General features: G+C 46.8%; 1 protein-coding gene across 6 annotated transcripts in view; it reads right to left on the bottom strand.

Moving 5' to 3' along the window:
• Positions 1 to 15320, bottom strand: part of LOC146859588 (mitochondrial carrier homolog 2-like) — a 379079-nt gene that overhangs the window by 329339 nt on the left and 34420 nt on the right. For 2 of the 6 annotated variants that reach the window (XM_085646525.1, XM_085646524.1), the window contains exon 2: positions 1496 to 1565. The exons of the other annotated variants lie outside the window; for them this stretch is intronic. In XM_085646525.1, the coding sequence (XP_085502651.1) occupies positions 1496 to 1565 (70 nt within the window). The remainder of the gene's footprint in view (positions 1 to 1495; positions 1566 to 15320) is intronic. 6 annotated transcript variants of the gene reach the window in all.

Below are 15320 nucleotides of genomic sequence, written 5' to 3'. Positions count from 1 at the left end.
CACACGTCATGCGGCTGCGCGCGCATCTCTGCCAAATATTTCTGCTGACATTGCAGGATTCTTTTATGGATCCACCCACTTGTGACACCATGTATAATGACGTTTATTAAATTACGCCCATATGACCGCCTTTATTAGTTACGTATGCACATTTTATCTGTATTATCAGCTGTTACGCCTCTTGCATCTGTTTCATTGTAATGCATTTCCTATAAAACTAATTATCTGTCAATAATGTATGCCCTTCCTTCCTGAACTTTCGTGGTGATGGAATAGAAGCCTGCAATTCGAATTGTATTCCTTTGTATAGGAATAAAGCCTTTTAGAAACCTCTAATACCACGGATTCTGCCTCTTATATTTACTGAGTTATTCTTACTAGACTTTACCGCATAAAAAATAGTACCGGTAATGAAATATTTACCACACAGAGCAGGGGGTCTGAGGTCGAAGTACCCCTGAACCCATTTTGTGACCCTCCCCCCCGTGTTCCGTGATAAATTAAGCTCACTTAAACTTATTAAAAACCCTTGCACTTAACACGAAGCAGGCCTGATGTAAGCCTTAACGAAACATAAATACGATCATAATAGTACAAGCGCTCTCAGTACGGGTGTATAGACCATTTTCAGTGCTATAGAAGTAATATCTTTTATTTATAGCCTACTAACGTGTGTAGCGCGTTGCGTGTCCTTTTAGCTTTGAGTCGCAAGATAGAGTCCTTTGAAACGTGCCGGATACTGAATGCAGAGAAATAAGTTTTTACTACAGCAGAGACACCCCGAGGTGTATGGATGGCCGTGAAAACAAGGCAGGGCTGAGAAGGAAGACGAGCGAAGGAGGGGCGCGACGCGGGAAGCTTGGAAGAAGAGAACCAAACAGTCATCAGCTTTAGAAACACGCTAGTGATGTGCGGGAGCTGGAAATACTGAAACTGATCGCGCTTGAAGGGAGCCGCCAGCAATGTAAATTAAAACAAACAAAATGAAACCACACTAGTGATGCCTGCGCGGCCGCCTGAAAAAGTGATTGCGCTGGAAGGTTAAAGGCGATGAGGCTGCGCAAAAGGTATTGTGTAGCGTTGAATCAGATGAGGTAAGGGAGTGAAGGTTTTAACGGAGGGTAAGCACGGAGGATGATTAATTCCTGTGTTGTGTGTAGTTAGCGGTTGGTGAAAGTGTTTTACGACGCGTTGATTTCGAGTTAACAGTGCCTTAAAGTAGTTTGTTCAGGGAGGACAGTTGTTATAAATTTTTCTGGCGATAGTGGCGAAAGGTGTAAAGACTTGGAAGTGGAGTTGTGCAAGGTAGGGTGTAGGTATGTTTAATTTAGCGCTGTAATCCAATCCCCCCAGTTTTGCGTCTTTGTTTTTCCTTCCAGATAAAGTAATGGATTATTTTAATGTCGCCATGCGTTGTTGGTTTAAGGTGCGTGAAGCACAGTAGGACAACAGTTCTTAAAAGTTGTAAAAAATGTATACTTTTAACGGAACTTACCAGATGTGTTGCGTTTTTCTGATTGTCACCTGTAGCGATTTCTTCGTTGTAAAATCTCTGCTCGGCCAGTCTGAATTTTGTAAAGTATAAATAAATCATTGTTAATGGTTTCGTAGATTTTGTATTGTGTATGTTTGCAAGGTACGTACGGAGTAAAATAATGGCATTATGTTGCTTTATTAAGTACCTGTACATACTGCCTAAGCAAATAGTTGCATTGCCCCTGTGACTAACTACCGTGTAATACAATTATTTCGAAGCGCCCTACAAAGTATGGTGCCTATTATGAAGATACCGCGTTAAAAGTATCCCTGCTTTCGCGGCTGTAAAATGCATGTGAAGCGTCAAAAATGTGTTTCATGATGGGCCCTGAAGTACAAACTGAATGTGTGGGACTATATTTTAGGAAGGTGTACAATTCATTCCCCCCAACTTAACAAGACAATTCCCATTGAAATTGCCATAAATAAAAAATTCTCTTTAGCAGCTAAATGTAGAAGACAGTAAAATAGAAATGTAACAGCATTGGTTTATTTTTGTCCGTCATTGTGTACCGAAAATGCCCTTTAAAGAACTGATCCAGCAGTACAGTATCAGAGAAAGGTTCATTTGCAAATTAACATTAAGAACAAGCAGGTTGTTTAATTCGGAATGGCCGAGAAGTGCACTTACGCCCAATGTAGTTGTCCGCTGGATCTCCGGCGAATGTTGTCTCTGCAGCACTGAAGTAACGTTTGCAAGTATATGCACGCAGAGTTTAAATAGATCCAAAAGGTAATAAAATGGACTCAAGGTCCTTGGCAGTGAACAAAGAATCAAAGTAAAAGTGGGTTTGGATGTACAGATAAGATGGAGCCATGTATAGTGTGAAGTTTCTTGGAGTGTGAAACCTTGCGTTGAAATGTAAATGACCTTCCCCTTTCACATGTAAGTGCAGGCATTTGGCTTTGTAGAGTTGGTTCATGTTTTTTTTTTCTTCAAATGGTGCTTTATGTCGCTTAAAATCTATACAGTCTTCCCCCCCCCCCCCTTTTTTGGGTTGTAATTTTTTTTTGGGTCTCTGATTTTTGGTTTGACTTTCAGAGTTATACGTACAATGTAGCACGCTAACTTTCCTGCATTTTTGTGGAGATGTCGAAAGCGTAATGATTACAGGGCTTATGTGAGAATGTTTAGCTGGCGGTCTGTTGTTGAAAGACAGGGACATAACCCTTATTTTTTCGTATAAAATTACGTAGTAGTGTTAGTAGTGTGTGCAAAAAAGCTTTTTGGAAGTATGCGGTTTATTGAAGATTAGTGCAGCTGAAGTCGAGAGCAGAGGCCAATGTTCTAAAATTCCTGTTTTAAACTCCTTCAGACTTGTGCAGGTGTGTAGCTTCCATTGGGGCAGCAGGTGCAGTGGCACCGGTGTCCGGAGGCATGAAGGGCCCACCGAACCTTTTTTTTTCCCCTTTAAGAATCCAAACAGCAGGCAAGGTGTACGTCCTCATTGTAAACATATACTTTGTCCGCAATTTATAATAAAAAGAGGGCTCACATGAAAGCGCCTTGACGGCGAGCGCGCGGCCCACGGTGTTCAAAGCCGGTGCCCCCCTTCTCTTTCGTGGGTGTGAGTGAGTCGAGGACAGCAGGGCGAGAGGGGTGCACGGGGGATCTTGGGCGCAGCCTGAGGCCGCGGGCACTCCATGTGCCACAACAGGGGGCGTTTAACAGACTGATGATGGAAAGGACACAGAGGCACGGGGCAGAGAGAAGGAAGCGTCACCAGGACCTCCGGACGATTTAATATGGCCTCTGCATAGATTTGAAAAAACCTCTCACAATGCATCGAAGCCCACATTATAGGCTTGACGGTCTCAGCCCTGGTGTGAATGGAGTCACCGACGGTGGCCACGGCATACCTTCTCTGGTATCAGACTGGAATTGTAATTGTGTGTATGATGGTGCCACCATGATTTTTAAGGATCACATCATTGTAGAAATTTCAATGATGACCCCACAAACCTTTGGTTTTAATGGTTCACGTGCTTTCTACAGACACATGACTGCACACGTGTAAAATGGCTTGGAGTCTTAGCGTGGGCACACGATCCTGTGCTCTTTAGCAACTCACTGATTCTCAATGTCACTCACCAAATGAACAGTCGTGTGTAAAGTAAGGGATGGTCATATAAAGCCCTCTAATAATAGTTCCAGGTAGTGTTCATTTGTTATAAAACTGCCTATAATAAAAATTGCTTGAGTATGGAGCTTGTAAACGGAAAACAGTGAGCACTCTATGGAGTGTTCCAAGATTAAGCTACAATACTTTTACATATTTTGAGTTCGATTTTTGTCCCAGCAGCGCTATATTGTTTTGTAAATCCTTCCATCTGCCCACTGTATCCTGTGTTATAAGCAGAACAGGAAACAGCTTTGCACCTACAATTCGGAAGGATGTCTGGCATTGTTTTCTCCTGGCGCCCGCGTTGTCTAGAATTGTAACACTTGCGAATGCCGCCATTAACCAAGACAGAAGGCTCGGTCTGGTTTCAATCACCTGTTGTCTGTTCTGTGATAGAAGTCTTCCGTGCAGTAAGGGAGGGGGAGGAGCGTGTGAAAGAGGGGGGGGGGGGGGGGGGAGAAAAGACTGCCATGTGAGGCCAGCTTTAAACCCCTAAAAACACCTTCCTATCCTGCGCTTTCATTGCCTGCTGACGTTAAATGTATACGTACTGAATGCAAAAAATGTGTGTGTGGCACTTACTAATCCTTCCCCCATGGCCGAGAAAATACAAACAGTTTATAAAGTGTACCTAGACCAATAAATACTAATTAAAGTGAATTGTATGTCCACGAGCACTGTATGAAGTGCTGCAAGTCAAAACAACTATATTTTTGGGTGTTTGTGAATTATATTAATAAATCCGGATGGCTCTTTGTAGTTTCGCTGGAAGGGAGGGGGAGAAGTTGTTCCGAGCGTGTCGCACCATTTTTAGCAGAGAAGTCACGAATTTTTATAAGTTATTTTGTCAGTGCTCACAACCACAGCTTTAATTTTGCCATTTTACACCCTCCGGTATTTCCCCTCCAACATAATAGAAAACTGATCAAAAATCCCTGCAAGTTCACGTCGGCTTCATGTTTTACTTGTAAAAACGTTATTTTTTTTTCGGACAATTGATATTGAGACTAGGAGAATTCAGAGAAATCTCGCATCGGCCAACTTCCATGGATCACAGAACGTGATTTTAATTTTTTTTCCTAACACTTACCTTTCAGTCTCCCAAAAAACGTGACCCACTTACTGTGTCATATGTTCTCAGAGAGGTTTGGGGCCTCATGTAGGTAGCCAAATACCGGTCGGTAACGGCCGATTTTCGGTAATTATACCGTTACCGACCGGTATTTTGGCTACTGGTATGTAGGGGGACAATTTTTGGTTTCGGAATTTACCGAATCGGTAACTTTTCCGAATCGGTAATTTTACCGATTCGGTAAATTCCGAAACCAAAATCGAGATGTAGGGGGAGTGTGTGGGTGTGTTTAAGAGTCGGTATTTACCACCAACTAATAGTTGGTGGTAAATAATGAATGGATGTGTATGGGCATTTTGAAGCGCGTAGCAGTGTGCAATGTGGCATACATACATGCCCTTAGGGCATGTATGTGTGCCACATGTGCAGAAATGGCCGAATCAGGGGTGCAACAGGGTGTCAATGTGACACCCTGCCACCCTTGCATGTGTTCCCCCCATTACCGAATCGGTATTTACCGATTCGGTAATGAGGCATACCTTCCCATCAATGGGAAGGTATGCCTCATTACCGAATCGGTAAATACCGATTCGGTAATTACCGAATTGTAACGAATCGGTAAAAAATACCGACTCATTACCTACATACGAGTTACCACTTCTAAAATACCGATTCGGTAACGTTCGGTATTTTAGAAGTGGTAACTGGTATGCTACCTACATGAGGCCCTTGGTGCGCCATGCGTGGCATGCCGTCACCGACACACAGAGCGTGTGTTTGCGCAGGTGTGTAGCTTCCATTGGTGCAGCAGGTGCAGTGGCACCGGGGTCCGGAAGCATGAAGGGCCCACCGAAACCGTTTTTTTCCCCCTTTAAGAATGCAAACAGCAGGCAAGGTGTACGTCCTCATTGTAAACATATACTTTGTCCGCAATTTACGAAAAAATAAGAGGGCTCACATGAAAGTGCTTTGACGGCAAGCGCGCGCCCCACGGTGTTTAAAGCCGGTGCCCCCCTTCTCTTTTGTGGGTGTGAGTGAGTCGAGGACAGCAGGGTGGGAGGGGTGCACGGGGGATCTTGGGCGCAGCCTGAGGCCGCAGGCACTCCATGTGCCACAACAGGGGGCGTTTGACAGACGGATGATGGAAAGGACACAGAGGCACGAGAAAACCCCCGTCAGGTGTAGGCTGCTGAACCCTTATTTTATCGTTTACAAATTACGTAGTCTTAGTAGTGTGTGTAAGAAAAGCTTTATGAAAAGTATGCGTTTTATTGGAGATTAATGCAGCTGAAGTTGAGAGCAGAGGCCAATGTTGTAAAAATCCTGTTTTAGACTCCTTCAGACTTGTGCAGGTGTGTAGCTTCCATTGGGGCAGCAGGTGCAGTGGCACCGGTGTCCGGAGGCATGAAGGGCCCACCGGACCCTGTTTTTTTTACCCTGAAAGAATCCAAACAGCAGGCAAGGTGTACGTCCTCATTGGAAACATATACTTTGACCTCAATTTAGAAAGAGGGCTCACATGAAAGCGCCTTGATGGCGAGCGCGTGCCCCACGGTGTTTAAAGCCGGTGCCCCCTGTAGGAGAGTAGGGTCTGCTATCCTATGGTCACCCCAAATTTTTGCTTTTTGCTTCACTGGTTTTTGACATATTGAGGCTGTGGGCCTGCCAATCAGACCCCCAGCCTGCTGCTCTCTCTACTAAATTGACACTGTGCACCCTAGGTGCATAACCTATTGGAATTGGATCACCCTGTGAGCCCCTGTACCAGTGTACACTAGGTACCCAGGGCATTGGTGTATCTAAGGCCTACCAGGGGCTGAAGCATGTATTGTGCCACCCCTGGACTGGCCTAACAAATTTGACACAACTGGCTGATCACTCAGCTGGGGTAAGTTGGTGTAACCACCTCTTACTTAGGTGTAGTATACCTATACCTAACCTTAAATGGGACACCTGGTAACCTATAAGTCACTCCTATGGCAGGCCTTAACAATCCTGAAGGCAGAGTGCTTGGTTCCATGTGAGATGGTGCTCTGGCATGAGCTGAGCCTGTCTGCAGTGGTCGGAACAACTTCCTTCTACTGTTTCCAGATATCGTCATACCATATACTCTTAAGTGCATTGTGAACCTCGCGGTTAAATGCTAACTTTGGTTTGGCTTTATCAAAACATGTCGAGTAAGGTGTCATACGAATTGGAATACTAACCCCTCGCCAATTCTGGCGACGGGGTTAGCATTCCACCCTTCTAGAGGGACACGACATGTACAGTACCTGAAACCCGGGTAAAATCAGACATAGCCTCAGCTCCACAAAATGGATGCTGCCACCACAGACACAAGTCTGCCCTCCTGCTGCTGGGAGTCCTTCCAGCTTGGGAGGTGTGGACAAAGGGTTTCCTGCCAGGGGAGGTGCATGCACCACCCCAGACAGGATTTTGTGTATTGGTCAGGTAGGGCTTGAAAGGAACCAGACATGCCTGAGGCTCACAAGGAGCCTCGGTGCATATGCCAGTTCAATCCGGTCCTGGGGCACACCAGTCCCGGGCCTGGGGCGAGCTGGACAAAGGATTGGGGGTGTAACCACCCCCCTTCCTGGTCCCACCCTTAGGGAGGGACCTAGCAGGTAGTCCGGCCCCTAGAATCCGCTTAAAGGTAGGAGCTGTGTCCTAAGACTTCAGACATCCTGGAATCAACTTGAAACTAAGAAGAAGACGGGAACTTCGACGCTCTGCCGCACAGAGGACTGAAGCCAATCTCCCCTGTGGTCAGGGAGTGACCACCTTGCTAACGCAAGCACCATCCAGCGAATCAACGTCTGCTTTGCCGCCGCCTCCCGCCGGAGCCCGAGCCCAGAGACTGACAAGACCTGGACCTCCAGACCTCTCACCGCCCGATCCACAGTCCCTGAAAAGAGGAGACCCGTGGAGGCACCGAGACACGTGGAGCCAGCCATCTTGAAACGACCACGACAAGCTGACAAGTGCAACAACCGAGGCTCCCTCCAAGTTGTGCTTTGGGATCCGAGAAGCCCAACACCCGAGCAGCATCTGCACCAAAGGTGAGCCCTCCAGCATCTCCACGATCTGCGTGGGGCCCTTCTGCATTTTGCCACTCGACGCGCCTAACCGGTTGCTGGCCCGCTGTCTAGTGGCCATCTTGGCGACGAACTACAAGAAATACACCGCTGGTCTGGTTGCTCCAGACTGGCCCTTGCTCCCCTCCAAAGGAGCAGTCCCTCTGACCTTGCTGGTCAGAACCATCAGCTTATTTCATTTCCTACAACAATTGCTTTTGCCAAGGCTTGTTTGCTTCGATCAAGTCGCCGACACCGCCGACAGCGAGAGCCTGCGTGGGACAGCTCGTGAACCGACTCCTGGACGTCGTCGACCTTCAGGGACCACGTGGCTGCGGAGACAAGCTACACCTTTCTTCCTGTTTGCACCCGACATCGCCTGGTACCCACCTGGTGCCACGCTGGTCACTGGCTAGTGACTGTGAACACTGTCCCCTCTGCTTACAGGTCTTCAACATCTCCGATCCACTCTTGGATCCACCGCATCTCTTCCAGACCGACCGCCTGCAGCATCTTTGTCCACAGGCTCCACGGAACAGATAGAAGAAACCCGACGCACTTCGACGCCTATGCACCCGCTTCCTGTGGGTGAGGTAAAGCTGGCACTCCGGTGCCCAAGTGTAGAGAATCATCTCTAGTGTCTGTGTTTCCAATCTTAAGTTCCTAGGTCATCCGGAAGATCCTCTTTGCAGTAACTTTGTACTTTTTACGCACCCATTGAAACCTATGGGAGCACGCGTGTGACTATTTGCTCTGCACACGCAACCCGTGGACCTCCTGGTCACTAACTGAAGTTAGCTCCTTGTAGGCCCAGCGATTCTAGAGGCCCTAGGCCTTTTCCCTTTTCTGTTCGTGGTACTTATACCACTATTTTAGTATATGGTTTGAGTGGCCACCAGGGCCTATCCATATAAAGTGCAACTTCTGTGTATTCTATTGTAATCTTGTTTGACGATTTGTGCTCCTGTGCTCTTAAAGAGACTAGGGGTTACTTTGAGAAATAAATACATATATATTTTGAATATATATCTGTGTGGTGTCCTTTCATTGGTATAAAAGGGGGTTCCATTTGGTAAAACAGCCTGCTTAACACGCTTCACGAGTTTAGCCTCAAAGACTGCTTAGCCTACGCTACCACTAGGGCAGCTAGCCCGAAAAGGTTGACTTACAACCACACCATAAGGGTTGCTTGGCATGGTACAAGGTGGTCACTTTAACTAGTGAACATCATATACCAGGCCAACTTCTCACATTGGTGAGCAGCGGTTGGATTTGAGCTTGCTGTGTTTTACCATTGTAATCTCTTGGTTACCAATTGAAAGATCACATAGGTACCTGTAGGTACATATAAAACAAGATTAGATATACTTAAGTTCTACTGAACTTAGTTGTTGTAGAGCAAAGGGAGTAGCACACCCTGACTACAACTACTAGATAGGTTTAGTAGGTAAACCCAAGTGTAGGTAGATTGCAACACATCCACCCACACTTAAGAGCAATGGCTGGAGCAGAGGGGTCCAAGGTACCCATCTCTGTTGAGAGTGACCCCCAGAGGGCACCATCCATCTTTGCTACCCTAAATCAGAATGAGCTCAGGCATTTGGCAACTCTTAGAGGCCTTAAACAGCCCAAGAACCCTACCTCTGCAGAGCTCAGAGAACTCTTACAGAATGATGAAAATCAGAAAGAGCTCGAGAAAGCTTCCCAGTTAGCCCCCTTAGGGACAGGAACAGGAGGCCCCCCTTCTGAAGATGCCACTGAGGTACCCCCTTCCAATAGCCATCCCTTAGATGAACACCATACTACAGAGGAGGAAAGTGAGGGGGATACAGATGTGAGTGAGGATGAAGGGAGAACTAGCCCAGTGCCAAGTGTTATACTTGGCCCAGCTAAACTAAGGCTATTGGGGACTGACAGTGGGTTCACCCCATTGGATCTCCCCAGTGGACTTAACACAGGGCTTGGGAGGCAAAGGAATCGCTCAGGCGAATCCAATGCTTCTCATGGCTCTAGAGGCTCTCAAGGCCACTCCAGGAAAAGGATGACCACCCCTCAGAGGAGGGAACATGAGGCCAGAATGCAGGAAGCCCAGCTGAGGATCAGGAAGCAGGAGCTAGAGGTAGCCCTGATGGAAGAAAAACTGAACAAGGCTAGGCAACCTAGAGAGAGTGGGTCTATACCCACTGGTGGCAGCATTGTCCGTAAGGACAAAGATAGGGTCTTTGATAATAGGAACCTGTCTAAGGGTGGAGATCAGAAACCTAAAGACCAGAAGTCTTCAACAGGGCCCCAAACTACTGCTAAGGAGGGTGGGTCCCAACAGTCCAAAAAGAAGAAAGAAGGTCAAAAGAAACCCTGGTGCAATCATTGTAAAAATACAACTCACTGGACTAGTGATTGCAAAAAGGGTGGAGCCCCCAACACTGTTGCCCCTAAGGCACCTGCTCCCAGTACTACTGTTAGCAGTGTTGGTCCCCAGACAAAGGGTGTAGTGGGAATCACTATGGGAACTGAAGGAGATTCTGACTTAGACAGAACCCTGACACAGGCAGTCTTGATCTGTGATGGGGACATTGATTTGTCCCTGACTGTGAGCCCCAGTAACCTGGGCAAGTACAGACAGACTCCTTTAATTAACGAAAAAGTGGCTCAAGCCTACAGGGACACATGTGCCAGTGTCACTATGGTGACACCAGGCTTTGTGGACCCTGGACAGTACATACCAGGTGAGAACTACCTGGTGACCAATGCCAGCAATGCCACTACTTCACATAGTGTGGCAGTTGTTAACTTCTCATGGAGAGGGGTAACTGGCCTCAAAAGGGTTGTGGTTAGTGCAGACCTCCCAGTAGAATGTTTGTTGGGCAATGACCTAGAGAGTTCTCTATGGTCAGAAGTGGAGTACAGGACTCATGCAGAGATGTTAGGTATATCATCACATGTCCTTGCTGTGACCAGGTCACAGACCAAAAAGTGCCTCACTGAACCTCAGGTCTTGGATCCTGGAACAATGGACCAAGCACCTACCAAGAAGAAGAACAGGAGGGTCAAGGCTGTGCCTTCCCCACTGCCTCAGAGTGATGATCAGCCTTCCCAGGAAGCTGATCTAGAGGACCCTGAAGGAACTGTCCCTGAAGAGCTTGAACCTTGTCAGGTTGAGTTTCTGGGGACAGGGGGACCTTCAAGGGCTGACTTGAGGCAGGCTCAGTTATCCTGTCCCTCTCTTGAACCCCTCAGACAGCTGGCTGCTGCTGAGGCTGCTGGGGATGCTCAAGGTACCCATAAAGTGTATTGGGATGAAGGGCTCCTTTATTCAGAGGCTAGAGACCCCAAGCCTGGTGCCACCAGGAGGTTGGTTATACCTCTGCAATTTAGGGGCTTCCTTATTACCTTGGCCCATGATATTCCTCTAGCAGGACACCTAGGCCAGAACAAGACCTGGGACAGACTTGTCCCTCACTTTCACTGGCCTCACATGAATGAAGATACAAAGGAGTTTTGTCGCTCCTGTGTGACCTGCCAAGCCAGTGGCAAATCAGGTGGCACAACAAAGGCCCCCCTAATACCACTACCTGTGGTGGGGGTCCCCTTTGAAAGAGTGGGAATAGACATAGTGGGTCCCATGGATCCTCCCACTGCATCTGGGGACAGATTTATACTGGTGGTAGTGGATCATGCCACCAGGTATCCAGAGGCAATTCCCCTTAGGACCACTACAGCACCTGTTGTGGCCAGGGCCCTGCTGGGAGTATTCTCCAGAGTGGGGTTTCCTAAGGAGGTAGTATCTGACAGAGGTACCAACTTTATGTCAGGATACTTGACAGCTATGTGGAAGGAATGTGGTGTCAACTACAAGTTCACCACCCCTTATCACCCACAATGCAATGGGCTTGTTGAGAGATTCAACAAGACCCTAAAGGGTATGATCAAAGGATTACCTAAAAAGCTCAGGCGAAGATGGGACATCCTTCTACCCTGCCTTCTGTTTGCTTACAGAGAGGTCCCACAAAAGGGGGTTGGCTACAGCCCCTTTGAATTGTTGTTTGGGCACCCTGTAAGAGGCCCACTGTGTTTGGTGAAGGAAGGATGGGAGTTACCTCTCAAAAAGCCTAAGCAAGACATAGTGGACTATGTACTTGGTCTCCGCTCCAGGATGGCTGAGTATATGGAGAAGGCATCCAAAAACCTTGAGGCAAGCCAGGCCTTACAGAAAGCTTGGCATGACCAAAAGGCTGTCTTGGTTGAGTTTCAGCCAGGACAGAAGGTATGGGTGTTGGAGCCAGTTGCCCCAGCAGCACTCCAAGACAAGTGGTCTGGATGAGGAAATATGGATTTTGTGATCAGTTATGTCCCCTATCGTAGACCCCAACGGCTCCATGTACATGCTATAAGTACATGTATGTTCCCTCCTGCTCCAGTTTTGAAGACGCAAATAGTGTGCGTCCACCGTCAACATGTCCTCTTTCAGATCTGCCATGAATGGGTCAGATATTCCATTCCTAAGTATGAAAGGCCACCGACTTTATGTGGTTCACTTTCCACATTTTACAGATTCAGGCGAGTAGGCCCGAATTCTGTCATCAAGCCTTTTCTGCCTTCTGCCTCTGAAAGCTCCAGTCTGAGCCTGCATCTGTGAACATGAACTTTGTCCTACTCCCTGCGCGGCTAACGGTGCCTGATCCAGCCCGTCGCCTGCCAAAAACCGTATTTCACCTTCAAGATTATCTCCTCCGCCCCTCATCCGATGCATTCCTGTCTAGTAGTTTAGGTAAACATTCCTCCAGCTACCGTGCACAGGGCCAGGCCTCGCTGCCCTCATGCAAGTAATTCATAGCCCCGTTACCATGGAATATTCCTACCCCCTCGCATCTAGTGTAGACACTTAGACGCTTGTACACGCACTAACAGTCAGTATAGTCAGTATAGAATAAGATTCTATCCTAAGAGACCTCTCTTTTTGGATAACACAGTTCATTAAACATAGGATATTAGATATGATTTGGGATTAGGTTGACATAACCCCAGACTTCTGTCTCCACATGTAGAGCTAAATGTCAAGTCCCCTTCACCCTCTAGTTGCACGTCAATCACACGTCATGCGGCTGCGCGCGCATCTCTGCCAGCTATTTCTGCTGACATTGCAGGATTCTTTTATGGATCCACCCACTTGTGTCATCATGTATGATGACGTTTATTAAATTACGCCCTCTATTAGCTACGTATGCACCTTTTATCAGCTGTTACGCCTCCTGCATCTGTTTCATTGTAATGTATTTTCTATAAAACTGCTTATCTGTCAATAATATATGCCCTTCCTTCCTGAACTTTCGTGGTGATGGAATAGAATGCCTACAATTCGAATTGTATTCCTTTGTATAGGAATAAAGCCTTTTTAAAACCTCTAATACCACGGATTCTGCCTCTCATTTTACTGAGTTGTTCTGAATAGACTTTACCGCATAAAAAATAGTACCGGTAACTAAATATTTACCACATAAATTGGCGCCCGAATAGGGACACTTTCTCATCTCACGCGCCGGCGGTGCGTTGCAGGCCCGGTCTCCTGCCACAGCTGAACGGACAAAAACGCGTATCTACAGGATTTCCTGTATCTCCTTCCGGCCAAGCGGGGACGACTGAGGCTGCGATCAACACCCAGACGAGGCGGTGAGAAGTGCGAAGTATCCCGACCAGAGCCTAGCTGAGAGAGCAAGATCCGAGGTATACAGAGACCCGCCAGGTTCCGAAGTTCCGAGTCCAGTCGAGTCGAGTCCAGTCCGGTCCAGTTTCAGTTCCGTTCCGAGGCCTTCCATTCCGAGCTACCCGGTGAGTACCATTACCGGGGAGGCATTTTACGTGCACATAGTCTGTGCCGGTCAAGACGGGTTTGGGTACACAAATCCGGTCTGCACTGTTTTAGCAGTGTATCTGTACTGTTTAGCAGTATATATAGTATGTTTTTCATATAAATAAGTATTATCTAGTGTCAGTATGATGTCAGTAACTAGTTTTCTATTTAGTTATCATTGTTCGTAAAACTGTTAAGTGTTAAATGTTTTAAAATACGTTCTATATACTGTGGTGTGAATGACTGTTCATTATTGTGTTTTTATAAAGTGTGTTCTAGTAATAAGGTCTAAAAATGCCGCTCTTTTCGAAACTAAGACAGATCAAAACTAGAAAAGGTGTACTCGAAGAAGCTGTTCCCATCCCACCGAGGGACACTCCAGGGTACTTTATGTATCATAAGCATGGCCTAGATGCCGTATTATTTCTTGATTTATGGGTGGACTACACCAAAGAATTGCCAGAGAGTCAGAGATGGCCCGCAGCGGGGACCTGGGATGCAGATTGCATCATGAGAGTAGAAGAAGAATTATGGAAAAGGAAAGCCAGACAGTCACAGAAAGATGCCATTGAATTATGGCGTAAAGAATCGTATAGACGTACAGAAAAAGCACTCAGACAGGAAGATAAGGGTAAGGAGAATTCAAATAAAGTCCGAGAAAATCTGTTAATTGAGGAAGGTACCCGAGTAAAATCAGAACAAGTAGATAGACAAAGAAACGCCCTTATGAATGGTATGTATCCACTTCTGGCCGAAGGGTTACCTAAGGCTACTCCGGAAATACCAAAAGACTTGCCACCCCCATTGTTTCCGATAAAAGCACACCCCAAGGGGCATCCCAGAACCGCAGAAGATGTTTTCCTTTCCTCTTATTTAGATGACGCAGCTCCCGAGTATGCTAGTACCGCACCACATAGACCGCCTGCCGATGATGCTCATCGTCAAGATCCTCCGTCTGTACCTCCGCAACAACAAGCTCCGACACACATTCCGACAAGCACATCTGTTTCTACAGTTTTTCCCGCAACAACGGTTGCTGTCTCACCTTCAACAAATCCTTTCACGTCCAGCATCCCAGACGGTGCTACAGGAGGTACAACAGACATTTTTTCTACGCCACCCAGAGGAAATAAATTTTCCCTTAGAGAATTAGCACACCAACGTACGCCTAAACTAGCAACTCCCGACATGCTTAAGGAACTTCTAGTAGATTGTAGATATGATCCTGTGCCCGGTAAACGGGACGAAATGCTGCTGTCATCATTACGTATTCGACGAGCTGCAATATATTTAACGAAGCTACCAGGAATGACTACACATTTAGAAAATATATATCACTTTGTCCAGTCAGGACGAGGTCCTGAAAGTATTAGCAGAGCCATGGAGTACCAGAAAGCGGAGGTACAGGGACAACTGTTACGTTTCCTCATAAACTGTGTAATCAGAAATCAAGACCGGCCTGGGATAAATCCGGAAGAAATGCAAAAACTTGTCATTTGGGGCCAGAATATATCGGAAGGGAGACATGATAAACAGTTATGTATAGTAGCTATGTACCGAAAGATCCGCAAAGAAGTAGAACGAATACACGAAGAAAGATTAGAGGTAGACGCCACTGACCTAAACAGAGAGGAGGGGGAAGAATCAGAAATGCCAACAGGGCAATT

The sequence above is a fragment of the Triturus cristatus genome, chromosome 3_1 (assembly GCF_964204655.1).
Source record: "Triturus cristatus chromosome 3_1, aTriCri1.1, whole genome shotgun sequence".
Classification (NCBI taxonomy): domain Eukaryota; kingdom Metazoa; phylum Chordata; class Amphibia; order Caudata; family Salamandridae; genus Triturus; species Triturus cristatus.
Note: the sequence above shows the minus strand (reverse complement) of the source record. Positions and strands in the feature narration are given on the sequence as shown.